An 18,890-nucleotide genomic window follows, 5' to 3' on the forward strand; every position below is an offset into this window, starting at 1 on the left:
GAAGGCAACATTTATAGCGGAGAGGAAGCTGAGAAACAACGGGAGCGCACTCCACCCAGCCATCCTGCGCTGATGACACTCTGATTGCAATCACGACCAGGCACACACAGATGCGCATGCGGCCGCACGAGCACGCACACACAAAGCCGCGCGTTCAACAAATATTTATAGTCTGTATGAAAATGCGAATAACAATCAGCCAAAAGCACAGGAACAATGTAGCACCTGCACGTACAGGTAAAGACATGAAGAAGTAGCAGAGACTAGTATGTGAACACGGAGACAAAAGTTTTTAATATAAATAAATCATTAACCAAAGCTGTATCATCAATTATCAAAGTATCATTTAATTCTTCCACACACTGAAACGTTCTGAATAAATCTGGGTTAGGTTTGAGCCAGTCCACCCTTACTCCTCCTCCTCCTCCTTCTCCTCATCAGCTCTGCAATTGATTTTTCTTTGTCCTTTTCTTCTTTCTCAACTGCCCCTTCCTCCAAATTGTCCCTCTATGGTTCATTTCCTCTCCCCCTCCCTCATTCGCCCCTACAGTAAACTGAGCAGAAATAAGTTTCGTCCATTCCCGCCCCACCACTTAGCCTATTACAGCCTCTTTTTCGCGCTCCCTGGCGCTTCTGATACACTGATCAGATCTGGCCCCCCGCCGCTACGTTAACCTTCCTTGCCACATTTCATCCTCCGCCACCTACAAAGCGCACTCGCGCCCGCCCTTGCCTTCTGATGAACTGGAGAAGAGCACGGCCCATGCTGCCGTGTTAACCTGCCTCGCCCACTCACCTCATTACATCCTTTGCCTTCTACGCTGCTCGCGCTCTTTCGCCCTCTCAGCCTAGTCACTAACACCCTTTCATTACAGATAGTCTTCTCCACGGGGGGCTATCACTTCAGAGACGCCCCGCTTTCTCCGCCCGTGTCTGCGCGGAGAGGGTGCCGGAGACGGGGTGCAGTGTAGTGTAGTGTACTGGAGGGAGAAAGTGGGTGGAAGGGGCATCATAAAAGTAACCGAGCCGGAGCAGCGCGATTTATGTATTTATTCATCACCAAGGAAGCTGCGTATTAAAAGGTCGGGCAATTTTCCAGGTCACTGACCAAACCCACACGGTGAGGAGGAAGCGTAGGGATGAAGAGGACAGGAGAGGAGAGACAAGAGATGGCTGAGATGGCAAACTGGTAAAAGCGATATTGGCAGTCGGGCACACATCACCTCGCCTGTGCATGTGCACGTGCATGTGTGCGAGACAGGTTTTGCCAAAGCGCACACGCTGTTTGTTTGTGCAGGGGGAGAAAGAGCGCATCCACAGTTTGTGTGCGCCTTCACTTCTCTGTCTGCACACCGGCTGTGGTTAATGAGTTTGAAAGGTCAAACGCCTCTCAGAAAGATTAATGGGCTTTCCTAGGTACGGGGGTAATGGTTTACGAGGCCCGGCTGGACACATTTCCAACATGACGGTCATTACCACTACGGCGCAGAGACGGGGGGGAGGCGTCGCAAGCAAAAACAAAGGATGATACGAAACTACAGGTGCAGGTGACGGGTGGAAATCTGCGCGTTTGTCATCGCGGTGTCAGCAGATTCTATTTAGCTCTCAAAAGGCAGATTTTACCTGCGCCTTCCCATTATTGCAAATCTATAGTTTTGACGAACGGCAGCAAATCACAGAGAAGACAAGGAAGCCCTTCGTCGTCGTGATGAATTGAACCGCAAGTGCTCTCATGAAATCAAATTTGATGCTGCGGTGTTTTATGTGGTACGTCTCGGTCTATACATCACCCTTATACCAGCATCTGGCCTAAAAACCTTGAGGTTTTTTTTTAGACTTTGTAATTTAGTTCGTGACTCATCCTGCAATTGAATGATGGAACCTGACCAATAGGAGCGAACTGGGCGTTTTGGGAAGGGGGAGCAGCCTCCCTCGTTTCCTGTTTTTACAGTAAACACGTTAATATGCGCAACCAAACAGCGCTCGGCTAACCATTTCATGCCAAAATACGAATCCCTGTCATTTATCAAAGCAGCTAGCTACCTTCTCGGTGCATATTCACGCTGCAGGCTTTGTCTAATTTGGTTTGAGCTTCTTTCTGGGAATAAGCGACGCTCACGCTGTGGTACATTTTTATGAACTGAGGTAATCTTCATTTCACAAGCCTTTTGAAAGCAAAAGGATGACATTAGGATGTGGCATTGATAATGTTAATTTAGTTTCTGACAGCATAGCTTGGCAAGTTTCTGGATGTTTTTGTGTGATCCGAACGCGTTTTTATTTTAATTAAAATGATTAACCTGTCAAGCTTCAGATCTTTTACAACAGCTGTCCATGCCAAGCTGATTCTGATTCTTATCCATCGTGCAGCACCATCAGGTTGTTATCAGATCAGTCCCAAATCCATTTTGCAGGATGGCAGCAATCCCCAGCATACAGCCAGATTTATTTTTAGCAACGTGTAGAATCTGAAGTCTCGCAACAGATGCTAAGAGCCTCACAAAGGGCTCAAATCTCACCTGTGGAGCACAGTATCAACCAAAAAGCATGAAAAACGTGTATATTAAACAGAAATGATGCTATAAATCAATATAAACCACTCTGAAGTGCTGAGGTTTGATCCACTAAGCCTCGTTTGTTGTTGCCAAAGATTGTTATAAGTGTGCAATTACAGCCTCCATGTGTTCATTACCTGCCATGCCTTTGAATGTTCTCCTTAAATGCCAAAATGTTACATAATGCAGCTTTGGAATATGTCCGAGCAGGATGTACTGGTAAAGGAATTAAACTTTTATAAACAATCCCCACTGAGCACAGAAAGGAAAGACGATAGTAGATAAGCGAGGGAATCATGATGTAACATTTAATTATGTGGAAATAAGAAGCACAGAAATATGCACACAGTGTACGGCGCGGCCCTTTTTCCCATTTGCTGCAGGTAGGTGCATGATGGAGAACATGCAGGGCCTTCTAGCATGGGTCATCAGATCATGTTGCACATGATGGAGGGCATCCATCCAACATGAAAAGCACATTAAAAGCAGCATTCGGTGTCAGTCAAGGCCGGCGAGGCGGATGCTGACACAGCGGGGTGAAGAAAAAGAGGGGAGGTTAATGCGAGTTCACCGCAGAGTTGTGCGGCGCGTCTGAGTGTGGCACACGTACGTTTGTTGATAACATCTGTATGAGCCCGAGCAGTGGAATGAGGACACAGTTAAATACATGTATCGCGGTGGGTTTAATCCCTTAAGATGACTTCTGCGTTGTTATTTGGGGGATCTGCAGTTTTAAACCTCATCACCAAAAGATTAATCATGGTTTTAGCGACAACGTTGTAATAAAAAATCTGTCTCGGAGTAATTCATTTGTTCACTGGCCGATGCTGCTAACATTTTATTAAAGAGCTGCTCAGTTCTGTCACATTAAAATGGAAAAAGGGTTGCAATTAGATAAGAGCCAGGTGTTCATTAACAAATAACAAATAATATCTGGTATTTACGCTGCAAAAGTCTTTTAGATACTCTGTGTGTGTGAGTGTGTGTGCTTACAACACCACGACCCCGGTAACCTACACAACAGTGTGATGCGACTTCCAAAACCAGGCTCAATTGAGGTTCATGGTCTCTAAGCCAACTGCTGAAAGGAAGGGCAACACGTTTAACCTCGGGCTACACTTTTCTTTCTTTACTTTTTCCTCACCAAAGTGTCAGTCGCTGATTAAAAGGAAAGAAAAAAAAACCCTTCAACAAAAGGGCACACGGTCCAAAAAAAGCACAACCGCAAACTAGTGTGAAACCATGAAAGGTTAATCTACAATGGAAATTTTTGAAATACAGACGCAGAATCTAAAAAGAATCTAAAAAAAAGTATCGTTTGGATGCCGATACTAGACATGGTATCGACACTGTCAATATTTAGATCGATACGCCCAGCCCCAGTAGCAACCCAAATGCTAGCCGGCTATTGCAGAGATGGAGAAGCAGACGGAAGCAGAATCACATCACTACCAAGCGGACCAATCACAGCTCTTGCGCTCTGCGTAGTTACATTTCTGGGGAGGTGCATGTCAGTTATGTTGCTAGGGCCTGCGCACCGTAGTCTAAACGCCTCTCACACTGCTATACAAGCACTATCTTTCTTGAGGCTTTTGTGGAATTTCTCTGGATGCATCTGTTTTTCATACCAACACTTAAATGAGTGGGTGAATTTGTTTTCACCGCTGAAAAAAGAAATGCTGGGAGTGTGAGGGTGGCAGACTGACAGAGCTTCACAGAGTTGGCAGTTCAATTCCCCAAATGCCCACCCACTTCAAGCCTCGCATTAATTCCGTTACCGTTTTACTCTCTATGCAAAACACAGCGAGCAGAACATTCTGCCAAGAGCACAGCTACTGCTCCGCACCAACACAAACCAGTGACATTTATCAACTTTAGACACCTCGGGGTTGAAAAAGCCTGCCAACAAATACTCCTCTAATCCATTAGTATCCCAACAAAAGCAGCACAGATGAAGAATGTGTTTGAGGTATAAGAAACCGGCAGAATTATGTCTCAACTCACAGAATCTGGCAGAGTGGGAGGTGGGAGACATTTCTAATTTAACTTTCTTTTATATTTATTAGGCTTTTTTGCATATAACCTTTGAAGAACCTTTCCAGAACAGGCCCTTGAGATGTTTACAGAAGGCTCTGGCATGAAAGCACATGTGTGTTTGCTGAAGACTTCTGCCCTGAACTCTGCATGTGCAAAATTAGATGCTGTTTTGCATGAATCAAGATACTCCAGCGATACACCTTATTTGCCGTGGGATGGTATTGTTGCTCTAAATAGCTTTAATGAAAACAGAATAGGAAAATGAATGTGAAAAAGCGTTACACCTTTGATGCAAAAAACAAAAAAACAACAAATGTTGACAAAAATTAATTAATTAATTGACATGCTGTTGCTTACCTTAAGTTGCAGGCTCACTAATGAAACAAGGAATGCGTGTGTGTTTTCTTCACTTTTTAATAAAAGCTGTTCAGTGGCTTTACTTGACTACTGCTCGGGACCGAAGAATGTGAAGCCGCCTGGATTAGCTGTCGTAGCGATCACATTTTATTGAGGGTTGTTTTCTGTTGTGCTTTCACAAGAGTCACGCCACGCGGGATAGATAGGCAACTGCACGGGGCGCCGGGCCGCTAGGGTCCCCCGAGGGTTTGGCAAACTGTACTCCACAGCAACGTCTCAAAATGTGCAAAGTGCTGCGACTGCAACCCTCTCCGCCTTAAACTACAGAGGGTTGATTTGCAATGACTTCTCAGCCAGAAACCTCCCCAAAGGGGCGCTACTGTAGCTGCCTGGCAGGTGCGTTGTTTTTGTCTGCATGTGTGTGTGTGTGTGTTGTGCATGTATTTTCACCAGATTCTGCGGCACATTCTAATCTCAGACAAATTTATCACCACCCTATCTACTGTCCTTACTGTTTATATAATCTCTGCAGTTGTTATGTAAGTTTATTCTGCTTATTCTATTTAGACCTGTTGTCCTCATAACTAATTAGCAAGTACTCGTCTGAGGATGTTGGGTATTTGTTTGCAATTCTGTCTTTGCAATGTCCTGTATTAAAATAAACAGTGAAATAGAAATAATTCCCATGTCCACATATGAGGGCATGCATTTTTTTCTTAAATTCTACTAGTCCCAAATGCGTTAGTGAAATTAAAAATGCAAACCAAACAAAAGCTCAGGAGGTTAAAACACGTATTACTGATGATAATTAATGCCACAAACAAAGACGCAAATAATAGAAAACTAGTTTCAAACATAGTAAAAAATATTTCTGGTTGGATTTCTGGCCAAACTTTAACCATCTGTTGTAGAGAATTTGAAGTGTAAATTTCCCAAGGATGGAAAGTGTCAACAGAGCATACGAGCAGAAATTGTAACTGGCCATTTCATGACAACATATGGGTAAAGAGATGAATTAAGAAAGAATATATCACAGAGGAATTCTTCAATTATTAAAAGCACATCTAATATGTAAATACAGTTTATGCGATTGGTCTCTTGTACCATGCGCTATTGAGCAACGATCCTTCAGATTTCATGAGGTGGAACCAGCAATGAGCTTAAACCATTGATGTATGAATATTTTCAACAAAACCACTTTGATATCAGTTTTTCATTGTTGTTCTGAGCTTCTATTTTCACTGCGAGCTCATGTTTGCTTTCCTTTTCACAGCGGAATTACTTTCGCGACTGCAACGTTTCAGTCAACTCTCGCACGAATTAATAAATTTCCATCTTATTTTAATACAGTTTACAAAGTCAACAACCAGTTGGTTAACCCACGTTCCACTTTGATTTCACCGAGTTCCAAAAATGTCAAATTTTAAAGATTCTCGTTTTGAAATAACAGCAGCTGCCAAAATATGAAAGATGCGGATGATTGCAAAATAATATTAAATATGCAAGTGCACATACAGGCTATTGTGTTTATACACACTGAGCAAGGCTGAAGGAGTCAGGATAGATTCATCAGGAAAATGAGCATCTAAATGCGCGGCCCATCTGCATTTCCTTCATCTATCGCAGGCAGCTGCGCAAAGCCTCCTCCTAACTGTCCAACATGGCTGAAACACCTGCTAAACCCCCGTCCTTCCTCCCACATGCCAAGACATACAGATCGTTCCCTCTCTCCCTCCCACTCCCCGCTTCCCACTCCCCACTACGTTCCGACGGCTCATTCTTGCTGATCAAGCAGAATGTCCGTAGCGGTGTCCTTACCCCCGAACAAAAGAAATCAGGTGACCCCATCGGGATCCAATAGACACACATTCTCTCCCTTACACATACAATTCATCAGTCTATCAGTCTCAGTCAATGCGTTCCAGTTGAGCGGGGGGTAAATAAGGATCTGGCTGAGCTGCCGCATTGACTACTTATACCAACCCCTTGGTCGGTTTGATTACATGTAACTTACAAGCGTCGTGGAACAAAGCAGCGGTGGCAGCTTACAATTCCCTCATCACCAGCTCCCGCTTTACTCTCCTCCAATTTTCTTTCTGTCACTCCCTCATCCACCATTTCTTCCTCAGCCCACCCCCTGTCCTCACCCCTCAAATCGACACACCTCCTCGGTGGCTTCAATCCCCTCCACCAACACCACCACCACCACCACTCCCTCTTGTAATGCATAATTTTTTCGGATGAGATTCCTTTTCCCTCCCCCTCCTTGCTTTCATTTCAACACACCTGTGCCTCTGCCCGTCCTCCCGCCTTCGCCCTCTCCTCCTCTCTGCTGAGAGTGTCCCCGAGGCCTTGACAAGAGAATGTCGCAGCGTTACGCCTGCCATCTCCACAAATCACTCTGACCTTTCGTACTCGGAGAGGTCACAGCCATCCGAGCCAACGCGCACAGGTCCAAGGCTGTCCTTGCCAGACGAAGACGGACCCGCGCATCGGTCCTGGGCCGTGGCAGCGGAGCAGAAATAACCATGCATCAATCACAGGCAATTAGTCCCAACTGATGCCTGGGAGGGTGGAGTGCTATTCCTCTGGCAATTCCTGATGAGCCCAGTATTAGTCAATCAGCTTGCTTCGAAGTACTAATTATAAGAAATAGTACTCATATGACATATGAGCAGAGTTTAATAACAAATATCTGTTGGAATTATCTTGTTTTCAACTCAACACAGCTTTGCATCCTGTTTTTTTTTTTTTTTTTTTTAGTAATAGTTGGGTTTCTATTTTAAACCTCATTTACAATCTCTCTCTGTCCATGACTTCAACGAGTGAACCACCAACATAGCAATTAACTTCAACAAATCTGGAAACCTAACAGGAGACACATTTAAAACTGAACCATCAAAATCAAATGGGAACAAAACAGGGTGAGAAAATCCTGCAAAAACACTGGATCCACTGTTGTCTATGAAACAGCTCCGTCGTATTTGCATATTGCATGGAAAGAGTTAAGATACAGTGGGAGATACAATACAAAATGCCTGGTTATGCTTTCAGAGAGACTGCTCGAGGATTAAATGAGTTGTACTTATATTTACGACCAGATGCAACGCAGACAGTAGAGGAGGTGCTCATGAATATAAGATCGATTCAAGGGGAAGCGAAATCTTCCTGATCAATGCTAACGGAGGTCAAGATGTCACCATCCGAGATAAAAAAACGTTTCAGAACATTTATGCAGCAGCCGAGACCTTATGACTCGGGCATAGACACACGGAGACGAAGAGAAAGAAATAACTCAGTGAATAAAAAGAAAGGAATTTATATTAAGTTATGAGATCACTGTGATGAACTGTGCTCCAAAAGAAGAGTTTCTACATAAATAAAAGGTCAATCTGTTTATTCAGGAAAGTTCTAAGCCGCAATCTCATCCATCCCTTTCAATTTCCTTGAGTTTTTTTTGTTTTGTTTTTAAGACGAGACAGAAAACCCTTCACGTTGGTTTAGAGCGAAGCGACATTAGAATTTTTGCTTCAAGTGTTTGTTGTTGTTCGAGTGCAAAGGGTCACATTTCTAAAATAAAAAAAATAAAAAAAGGCAGCTCTTTCCAGCTATACTTTATTGCAAATAATCCCTGCCTCGGCGTCATAAAGCATCGGGGTAGAAAATGTCAGCCGCAAATGTGAAATTACACCTGATGCGAGAGCTTCTGGACGCGCACCAGCGTGGGCAAACAATAGACTGCGCGTCTGCCAAGAACACGGGCGCGCAGTGAGCGACCTCGGCCATTCTGACGTGACGAGGGATCAAACTAAGCCGCGGATGCACAAACATTATCAATCCACAGGTTACGCTGCAGTTTCTGAGACTCTTTACTTGGCATTCTTAACCACTCCGTCTCTCTGCCTCCATTGTTCTGTACCTGGGTTGAATGGATGGATGCAGATGGAAGGAGGGAAGGAGGGAGGGAGGCAGGGGAAGGAGGAGAGGTGAAGTAAATGAGATCCCGATGAGATGCCAAGGTGTGTTAGCGGTGAGGCGTGGGGAATGAGAAAAAACGAACTGGAGGGAGGAGGAGTGGCTGGATTGACTGCGTGTGAGGTTTCTGGTGTGGGGTGGCAGACACCCGGCTCTGCCTGTCCAAGCCAACCAACCAACCCCCCCGGCCGTATTAGCATTTGCTAAGTCAGCTCGAGATGCAGGAGGGAGAAGAGAAGGAGAGGAGGACATGGGAGGATATAAGACAAAAGAAAAGGAGACGGGGAAGCAAGACGGGCAAATGCTGTTGGCACATGAGGAGAAATGACACGTGAGCAGAGACGAACACAAAGAGACGTGTTAAACTATGAATAACAGCCACTGAAGGATTATAATAGGTACAAGGGCACACTACAAAAGAGATTTCATGAATGCTAATCAAAGAGCCGCATAATTATTGCAATATAATATAACAGAAGGCTTTAACAGATCCCAGAATCAGAGGAGCTAATGTCTAAATGCACGCTCGTCTCTGGAAAGCCCTTTCTAGTGGCAGAGCTTCTCACTCACTATTAGCGAACAGAGTGCAAACAGAGAGGTAGGTAAATGCCTCACTTAGGGTGGATGCAACAGCAGAGGGAAATATCTCTCCAGCGTTTTCCATATCTCCCAAAATCCTCATCAACAGCAAGAAGTGCCGCCGCCGATAACAGCCTTCAGGAGCACGTTGCTTTCACAGCAATTAATCGCTGTCACAACATCAATTAAACAAAAGCTAGCATCCAAAACCCGGCTACCCAGCATTCCAGGGAACCGAATCAATCTGGCAACGATTCCGTGCGCGGGCCATCCAATGCCTGAGAGGAAGTGTGTGTGTGTGTTTGTAAACGCAAGAGAGTACAAATGTGGGCAGCGTGTGAGTGTTGGCGTGTGCGAAAGTGTGTGTGTGTGTGCACATAAGGGCCCTCAATTACCAGAGAATGTCACTCCATGCATGCATGCATGAGCAAGTGTGTTTCTTTCACGAGAAAGCTCGCATGCAACATGTCCATCCCAACTGAGTGCACATCTGACCCCGAGCCGCGTGCGTCCGGGCCCCCGGAGTAATGTGTGCCGATGATGTACGGCCGTGAAGTGTGGAAGTGTGCCAAATGCACTTTTCTAGAGTACATATATCTGTATTTATGCATGCGGCTGATGATGAGTGTGTTTGTATGCGCCTACACGCATCCACTCAGCCATGCCTTGCCAACACAGCCCCTTTTTTTTTTTTTTTTTTTTTTAGAAAGAGCCCGTGGGTCTAAAGCCATTATGGTGTTTTCCAGTTCACAGCAGCACCACTGATCAGGATCACTTTTGATTTCACTTTGGCTTCTCACCTGCACAGACGCTCAGAAACGCGTATACATTCAGCAGCACGCGTTAGGTTTAAACCACAGAAGTTCCATTCGTTTACAATGTCTCTGCTAACTTGTGAGTGATGAGAGTGTTTATCTGTGGCAATCAGCCAGGATTCTGCGAATCACTGGGCCACAGCAGCACTTCCCCAGTTCTCTCTCTCGCACTTCAGTGCAGTTGCACAGGGGCAATTAAACAAGCCAGCAGCCCAAGTCCCAATCCCTCATCAGCATTAAATCATGTTAAAACACTCAGTGAATTATATATTGTTCCCCCGTATTACTGCTCTAAATCTTGGCTGAACGCAGACGGAAAGGCAAAGAGGGGAATTACTAATGCTGCCCTACTGAGAAAAAGTACTTAATAGACAGGAAGCGTGCTGAAAAACGGGGGTGACACAAGCGCGATAATGCATCCAGCAGTCTGTGCCACATCATCAGTGAAAAGACAAAGAAACCAGTTGCACGAAGATGCCGTGACAAAAGCGTTGCTTTCACTGTGACAACACACCAGGGATGTCTTTACTGTAACGAGAACGGCTGCCAGAACCGAAAACCGACTTTTTTCCTTTCTGAAATAAATTCCAAACTAAATGTTAAAACAGCCACTGACTCTGTAGGGGAGAAGAAATGTACCGCAGCCCACACACTTTCTGCTTTTAGAGAGAAATATTTAAACTTCAGTTCTGTAGCGCTAATAATCAAGTGTCCTTTTTTTTGTTTTTTACTTTTCTTATTAGCCACTGTAGCCTAATGTCGTATTTATTTGTTTTAATGAGAATAACTGAGATCGTATAAAAATCAGACAATCTTATGATGTTAAATTTGTTTGGATGCTCGGCTTTCTCGTGGTTTGTCGTTTTGAGTTCACCGAGCACAAATGCATAAATCTGTCAGCTTTCCGAAAACGCTCCTCTCCGTTCTCAAGCAAAAGATTTTTCCCGTTTACGACGTAAAACGTGTTTAAAACACGACATGCTTTATTTCTTTGTCCAGTATCATTAATGTCCGCTCGTGGATGTAGCGCCTGCACCTGCTTCTCGTCACCGGACAAGCGCAAATGCCAAACTATCTCCGTCGCGGTCATCAGTCTGACGATCAACGCCGCCTGATGCGGAGACCGGTTTGGGAAACGGAACGCGGTTTCACATACCTTCCTCGGCTTGACAGTCTTTCAATTCGTTGAGCAATAATATCCAAAGCACCGAAATCAGCGTTTTACGGAGATCCATGTTTCTCTGGCCAGTTCCGCGGGGCTCTTGTCATCTCTCTCCAGCCTGCGCGCAACGCACCGCAGCAGAGACGCACTCGGTGTTTGAACGGAGCGGATGCCGTCTGGGCAAGAAGTGCAGGAGCCGGGGAGCCACGCGGTCTATATGATATCTCGGGGGAGGGTTTTGTAGGAGAGATTGACGTCGGGCGAGCGCAATGAAGTGGGATGCGGAGACGAGGGTACGGGAGGGTCGTCCTATCAAGGAGCGGAGACCTGAAATCTCCACGCCAGGTGTTTCCACTATAGTCAACAGAGTCTGCAGCGCAGTAGTTGTACCCTCGATTATGTACTCTGACTAATCCTCACAGAAATGGAATCTGATGAGCAATAACTGATTTGTGTATAACTTTTAGTGAGGACAATATTCCCCCTGTGCTCAAAGTCATACATTTAGCGTAATTTAATGGATGTTTTGAAGGATTGACAGCCTTGTTCTGGCGGGAAATAAATATATACATAAAAATATATCAGTGCAGTAAAACAGGCGTGTATTTTGTTAATGACGATTCCTTAACAAATATAGAATGAATGACTTCAAAGTCAAATATTTACTTTTTTTTTTATCCAAAAATTGGTCATTATTATATTAAAAATGTGTCCCTTCCTGATTCAATGTTGAAGAGAGGAGAGATCTTCCCAATTTTCTTTTCTTTTTTTTTTTTTTGTGTCAGTCAATAAGAAGGGAAGATGAATTAAAACATGGAAAAGTGCCGTTTCAAGGGTTTGCATCACTGTAACAAGAAGACTACACTTAAAAAGTCCCTTGGGTTTTGTCTCACTGTAGTAGCCACATGCACAGAGAAAGTCTCCACACACACACACACACACACACACACACACGGCAGACTCTGAATTGATCATTCACACAGTTCAGCTTGGAAGGCAATACAGTTTGTTGCCGATTGACAGCAGTGATACTGTTTTTGCAAAGAGAGAACTAGTGATGTGGACACAGGTTGAATCTCCGATCAATAAAGTCTCTTCTGAATGCTGGAGACAGGCTGCAGGAGGCTCAAGGAGCTCTCCACACGGACGTCTACACGGACGGCTTAAAAACAAACGATTGCATGTCTTATTTCGGACAGATTGGGAATCTTCGTGACCCTTCATAGCCCAACTCCACAGCCAGTTTGTCCGATTAAATTCGACTTCATTCCAATTTAAGAGCAACTCGGACTAAGTGGCTCTGCAAATCACAAAACCCAGAAATGTTGAAATCTGAACCACTGAAAGGCTATTTCCAGCTGTTTTGTATTAAATACAAAGTTTAACAGTAGCATCCTGGGTAAACCCTTATTCTTTATTTTATTTAGCTCATATGCTAAAGCTGAAGCATCCTCAAAATATGACCTGGCTTTCATGATCTCCACCACTAGGCAGCTCTTCAATATGTACCACTAACCTTGGCTATTTAGCTACTTTTCAAACTTTAATGACATTCTAATGAAAAGACTCGTCAGCACACCTAATTTTCCCCTTAAGCGAGCCCCGCATCTGCGGACATAAAGCGTCTCTTTATTAAATGTACAGTGGGTGCTTTTAATCCACTCTGAAACTCTCCCTCTGTGCAGTGGTGTGCAAACAGTAAACTGTACATGCTCCATAATCAACGGTGAGACTCATTATCGCAGTGGTCGCCCGCCTCCCCCTCCCCCATTCCTCCATCCCTGCTTTCCCTCCACACACACGCGTAAACACACACACTCGCACACGGAGATTATGGGCCATCAGCCCGACTGATCCTCCCCAGCAGGGGGGCTGGTAGCCTCAGTTCTGGGAGCTGATGAACATGATCATCTGTCCTCCTCTGTGGTCATTACTCACCAAGGACGGAGGCCAGCGGCTCGGCTCACTCACTCCGCTTGTGTGTCTCTCCCCTCTCGCAGTCCAGTGCGTGCGTGCACACAACGGCCTGTTTTAAGCACAGACTTTCAGCATCCATGGACGATCCTAGGGTCTGCTGGGGCCCTGGGCGAAGCTTTGCAGCAGTGGCTTATTCACATATCCACAAGACTTGGTCAAGGACAACATAGCTGGACGCGCTGCTCTTTGAGCCAAGTTAACTGTCAAAGGAAGAACAAACAGGATGAAGTGATATTTCTCTGCCATGGTAAAGGCTAGGAGCCACATTCAGTTAACTATTTAATGCTATTATACACTGATCAGGCATAACATTATGACCACCTTCCTAATATTGCGTAGGTCTCCCTCGTGCCTCCGAATCAGTTGTTAGTCATCAGAGATGGACATGTAGCTTCTGGTGGTGTCCTGTGGTGTCTGGTGTCAGGATATTAGTGGGGGGCCTTTGGGTGCTGTTGGTTGAGGGGAGGGGCCTCTGATATCTGATCATTTTGGGATCTAATGAATTTGGAGACACCTTGTGCTTTATTCATGTTTTTTCAGTTTTTGTTAAAGCATTTTTTCTGATGCAGCACCGCAACAAGCCTGTAGCCCACCACCACGCTGTTGTTGTTGTTGTTATGTGATGTCAGGGACTAGAGGAACGAGAGTGGGGCGATGACATCATCGTGTTCATATCAGGCTGTTCACACGAATGACAAAAAGGAGCTGCACAGGCTCTGTATTTTTCTGTTTCACCCTGGCACCTGGATTCAAAAGGGTACGGTTCCAGTCACAGGAGGATCCGGATCCATCATTTCACCCAAAACACGTATTCGTGTTAACGTGGCCTAAGTAACATCCACACGAATGCCAGGTCCAAACGTTTCCCAGCAGAACATTGAATTGTCACAAGATGGTCAATGTTATTTACTTTTTTTTGTGAGTGATTTTATGGCTGATCGGTGTAAATCTGCACTATCTGCTTCATTTAAAACTGTCCTTTTTTCCTTTTAACTCCCAGAGGAACAACTTCTCTTTATTGTGAATTATACATCACTGTCGCATTCAAGTTCTTTAAAGAGTCCTGCACACAGGACTGGAAGGGAGGACTGCTGTAGTTTAAAGTTTATCAGCCCTCGGGGGGCCTCCTACTGTCCCGAGGCCCCAAACATTAGCCTACTGTTAGTCTGTTAACGCATCGGTTCACGTCATGTATCCACTGCTTCAGTATCTGGTAAATTTCAAAACTACACTTTAAAATTGCGGTCTGACCTTTGCCGTGGTTTCATCACAAAGATTTCTCTTTCTTCAAAGGAAATTCAAATACAGCACGGCTCAACAAGCTGGTTACAGCAGTTTAATACACAGCAAGGAATTCAAGTCGGCAGATCAAACTCAATGAATCACTGGGTAATTTCATTGAGCGCCCATGTTAACCTTCACATGGACATGTCTAATCGGAATCGGATTTATGCTGGTGCGATTGGTAAAGACAACTTCCACCCGACAAAGTGTATCTGAAAATGATCTCCGGGCTCCAGCATCTGATAAAACTTCTTCCCCTTTCTGTAACCAAGCAACATAATTGTAGACCACGGCCATCATCTGGCGAGGAATGCGACAGATAGCTCGGTTACTCTTTACAGAGAACAGTAGCCCCCGGGCAAAGACATGTAACATGTAAACTACAATGTTCCCGTTGCGATTCCAGCCGGGGACCATTGTTGCATATCATTCCAGTCTCCCTCCTCTTTCCCCATTTGTTGTCTCCCTACAGGATGCTACCGCAAGAAGGGGGAAAAAGTCATCATGTCAAAAAGATCATCTTTACCCCGCAACCAGAGAGTTTCTGACTACCAGTGAGCAGTTATTGTTTTCCAAAATACTCTGTTTCTGTTTTCATCATCCAGACGGCAGCTGAACTGTATCTGAACTGTGGCGCTTTCTGAAAGGTATTTTTTTATTTTTTTATAATTTGGCATTTTCAGATTTAATTGAAGGATGAATACACACCAATCAGCCACAATATTAAAACCGAAGTAGAAGTGAATAACATTGACCATCTCATGACAATGCAATGTTCTGCTGGGAAACCTTTGGACCTGGCATTTGTGGCGATATAACTTCAAGTCATGTAGGTCAGAGGCCCCTCCCGTCAACCCATATGACCCAAAGCCCCCCCACTAATGACATCCTGTTGCCAGACATCACAGGGCACCCTCAGAAGACACATGCCCATCCTCTGATGAGTCACAACTGTTTTGGAGGCACAAGGGAGACCTACACAATATTAGTAATGTGGTCATAATGTTACGCATGATTGGTGTATATCAGATTCAGGTACATATGGGTTTCAGTACCCGTTAGCTGGCCTCCTCGAGGGATTTGTTAATGACAATAAGAACCAAACTGAGCCACTCCATGAAAAGTTCGTCCTCACTTGAATCTTCTCTCCATTTCATCCTCTGTCAACAGCAACGTCTCTCCTGGTCAAGTGTTTGCATTATTGATCAGGTACACAAAAATCCAAACAGATATAAATCCTTTGCTTAGCGGATAATAGATGCAAACTCCACAGCGTAGCCGCTCGTCCATACAGATACAGACATGGTTCGGCTTTGCAGGTTTATTACCCTGCAACAATTTCACGGTGCTGCTTCAGGCCGGCCCCACCCCCCCGCCCCCACCCTCCTCACGTGCACAGCGCAAACGGAGGAGGAGAAGAGGACGGAGCAAAAATTTGACGGATGTGGAGAACGTTGTGAGAGAGGAGGCCGTGACGCGGGGGAAAAGATGCTTCGGATCCGCTGGTCCAGTCGGTGGTCTGTCTGAATGAGCCCCCCCTCCCCTTTTTAGCGGTGGTTATTGGGTCCAATTCTTGGGTTTACGGTGGGTGTCTCCTGAATGTGTCAGGCCGAATAACCACTGAGAAAACATCCATCACAGTCTTCAGAAAACGGAGGTGTAAAGCTCTGCTCATCCTTCTGTGATGGATCTACGCCAGATCGCCAGATTCTACTCCATAACGTGATGTGAGCTACACGTCGCGGCGACGCCGACCACAGCAACCGTGACCGGTCCATGAAGCATTTCCTCATCCATGTCTCTGAAAATTCCCCCTCCCACAGCCTCAGCCGGTTAAGTGTTTGTACACGTGCCCTGGCCTCCTTTCTCTTTCCTGCACTGCAGTAATTTAAGCCAAGCAACTGTTTCACATCTACAGTACATTAGCTCCAACTGAAGCACAGGCCATTCAGTTCCAGACAGAATTGTTTTCAAAAATGAGCGAGAAATGTGACGCGGCGGCACGGACGTCACGCCGCTCATCAGCATTTTGATGCCACCTGCGTGGGCCGTGATGTGGGCCGTACGTCTGACTTGCGAGCTCAATTCACAATTAGGAGGGCGAGCCCTACCAGGTTTGACACCCGCGCTCGCCCTCCCTCTGAATAATGTCATGGTAATCTTTTGACACCCTCCGGGATTTCTGAAGAAGCGTGGGCGGAGTGAAAAGGACTGCGCCGGGAGGTGAGGAGGGCGGGGGAAAAAAAAAGGAGGGAGCAGATGGGGGAGAGGAAACGGGGCGGTGGAGGGAGATGGCGGTAAGAGCGGGTGTTTGATAACAGCGGGCTCCAAGTCCCAGATGCATTGTAGCAAAGTCGTGTTATTCCCAAGACGGAAACCCCCCCCCCCGTAAACGCTGCCAAGTGAAAAGGTGTTAATGTGCCTCTGAAAGAGATACACGCCTACGCGCACAGACAGGACACACAAGGATTTGTAGCGTTGTAGCTCAAACGCGGCGCCCACACCCGCAGCAGCAGTGGCGGCAGTAATAGATACGGAGTGTTTTAAATGGACACAGGGGAGCAGGCGTCACCGCTCGCCGTATTCAGATGAGGAGAATCGTCGTCACTCCCCTTACGAGATGATTAGCTGCCAGGCGTTAATCACACCAACATTTCATAATGAAATTAGATTACAGATACGCTCTAACAATATCACGGGATGGATTGCCTTTATTGCTTTCATTAGTATTTCTATAATAGCCTATTTGTGCCCAGTTAGGAGATTTATTACAATCATACTTTTCTTTTATTAATGCAAATGAGATTATAACTTTCACATATGGCTTGGCTACAATCAGATTTTAAAATTATGTACGTAGAGAACCGTTAAGATTAAGAGTTTCCTCTGAAATAACTTTTTTTTTATATCTTTACACGGTGCTCATTGCAGAAGCAGGTCACACAGGAGAGCGGGCGTCGCGTCCTGGGAAAGATGGGTAAAGCAGCCCATGGGAGGATGACTGTCATTGGCTAATGAGTCCTTGCGCAGCAATTAGTTCCAGGTACAAGGATCTGTGTTGTCATCAAGGTTATCCGAAGTGGTTGGAGTCACATCAGGACCCAACTTGGTCTCAGTGGTGGAAGGAAAAAAAACCCAGATTCTTAACTTAAGCGAAAGGAGCATTTCGGTGCAAATGTGCTGCAATAGAAGCAAAGGAGAATACTAAACCCACCTCAGGAGTAAACATGCTCTATCTGCAAGGAAAAGTTTAGGGCTCTAAGATGGTTTAAAAAATGTGGATGAGTCCATTTTAAATATTTAGCATTCCACTTCTCACATCTCTTTTTCGGTGGAATGAATTTAATTCCCTGACACTTCAAATGACGCATTTGGAATCCGACACCTCTGTAAACCTCTGTTATTAACTGTGCTTTGCGGTGGCGCAGTTTCCACACAGTGTGTGTTTTTGTGTCCTGACCAGACATTTTTTGGCTGAGATGAAACTTGTCAGTTGGATTTACAAGGAGTCAACAAGGAGTCGCGGCAGGGTTTTGATACTAGTTAATACTAGCATTTCACTTCTTGCTTCCAGTTTTCTCTCCGTGCACTTTATCCTGGTATCAGCATGTGAAACACAGACTGCAGTCAATACGAGAAGCTCCTGACGGGCTTTTAGCACGTGGTACAAGGAGCGGTCGCATTACACAATCCTTGCTGTACGTTTAAGAATGAACACTGAAAGTCATACATATTTGGTTTAGTACAGGGATCTTCAACGTTTTCCAGGCCAAGGACCCCAAACTGATGGGTGGAGATTAAGCAGGGACCTACTATATGTGTTCCATATTAAACTCAGGATTATTGCTATTTATAATTATACATTATTATCATTTTGCATTCAATATTAATTTATTCCTTATCCCTTCACTTAAATATATTAGATTCATGTTAATGTGTATTTAAAGAAAATTTGTGGAGGGAAATTAAATATATATATATATATATATATGAAAAATGTCTAATCAACCAAAGATTTTGCGACCCTCCTGCAGTACCTCCGCAGACCCTCTAGGGGTGGCAGACCCTGTTGAAGTCCTATGGTTTAGTAGGTTCCTGTGAGCCTGATCACTACCTGAGATCCTCGTACACGTTGGCTCCAAAATCTTG

The 18,890-nt window shown here is 45.0% G+C and overlaps 1 protein-coding gene across 2 annotated transcripts in view; it reads right to left on the minus strand.

The window, feature by feature from the left end:
- The window catches only part of LOC125019888 (ephrin type-A receptor 7-like), a 134,620-nt gene extending 122,713 nt beyond the window's left edge, over positions 1-11,907 (minus strand). Inside the window, exon 1 of one of the 2 annotated variants that reach the window (XM_047604923.1) lies at positions 11,475-11,907. In XM_047604923.1, coding sequence (XP_047460879.1) covers positions 11,475-11,553 — 79 coding nt within the window. In that variant the 5' untranslated portion in view covers positions 11,554-11,907. The remainder of the gene's footprint in view (positions 1-11,474) is intronic. The other variant, XM_047604924.1, reaches the window with a different exon arrangement.
- Positions 11,908-18,890: the final 6,983 nt, after the last annotated feature.

Source organism: Mugil cephalus, chromosome 14 (assembly GCF_022458985.1).
Source record: "Mugil cephalus isolate CIBA_MC_2020 chromosome 14, CIBA_Mcephalus_1.1, whole genome shotgun sequence".
NCBI classification, from domain to species: domain Eukaryota; kingdom Metazoa; phylum Chordata; class Actinopteri; order Mugiliformes; family Mugilidae; genus Mugil; species Mugil cephalus.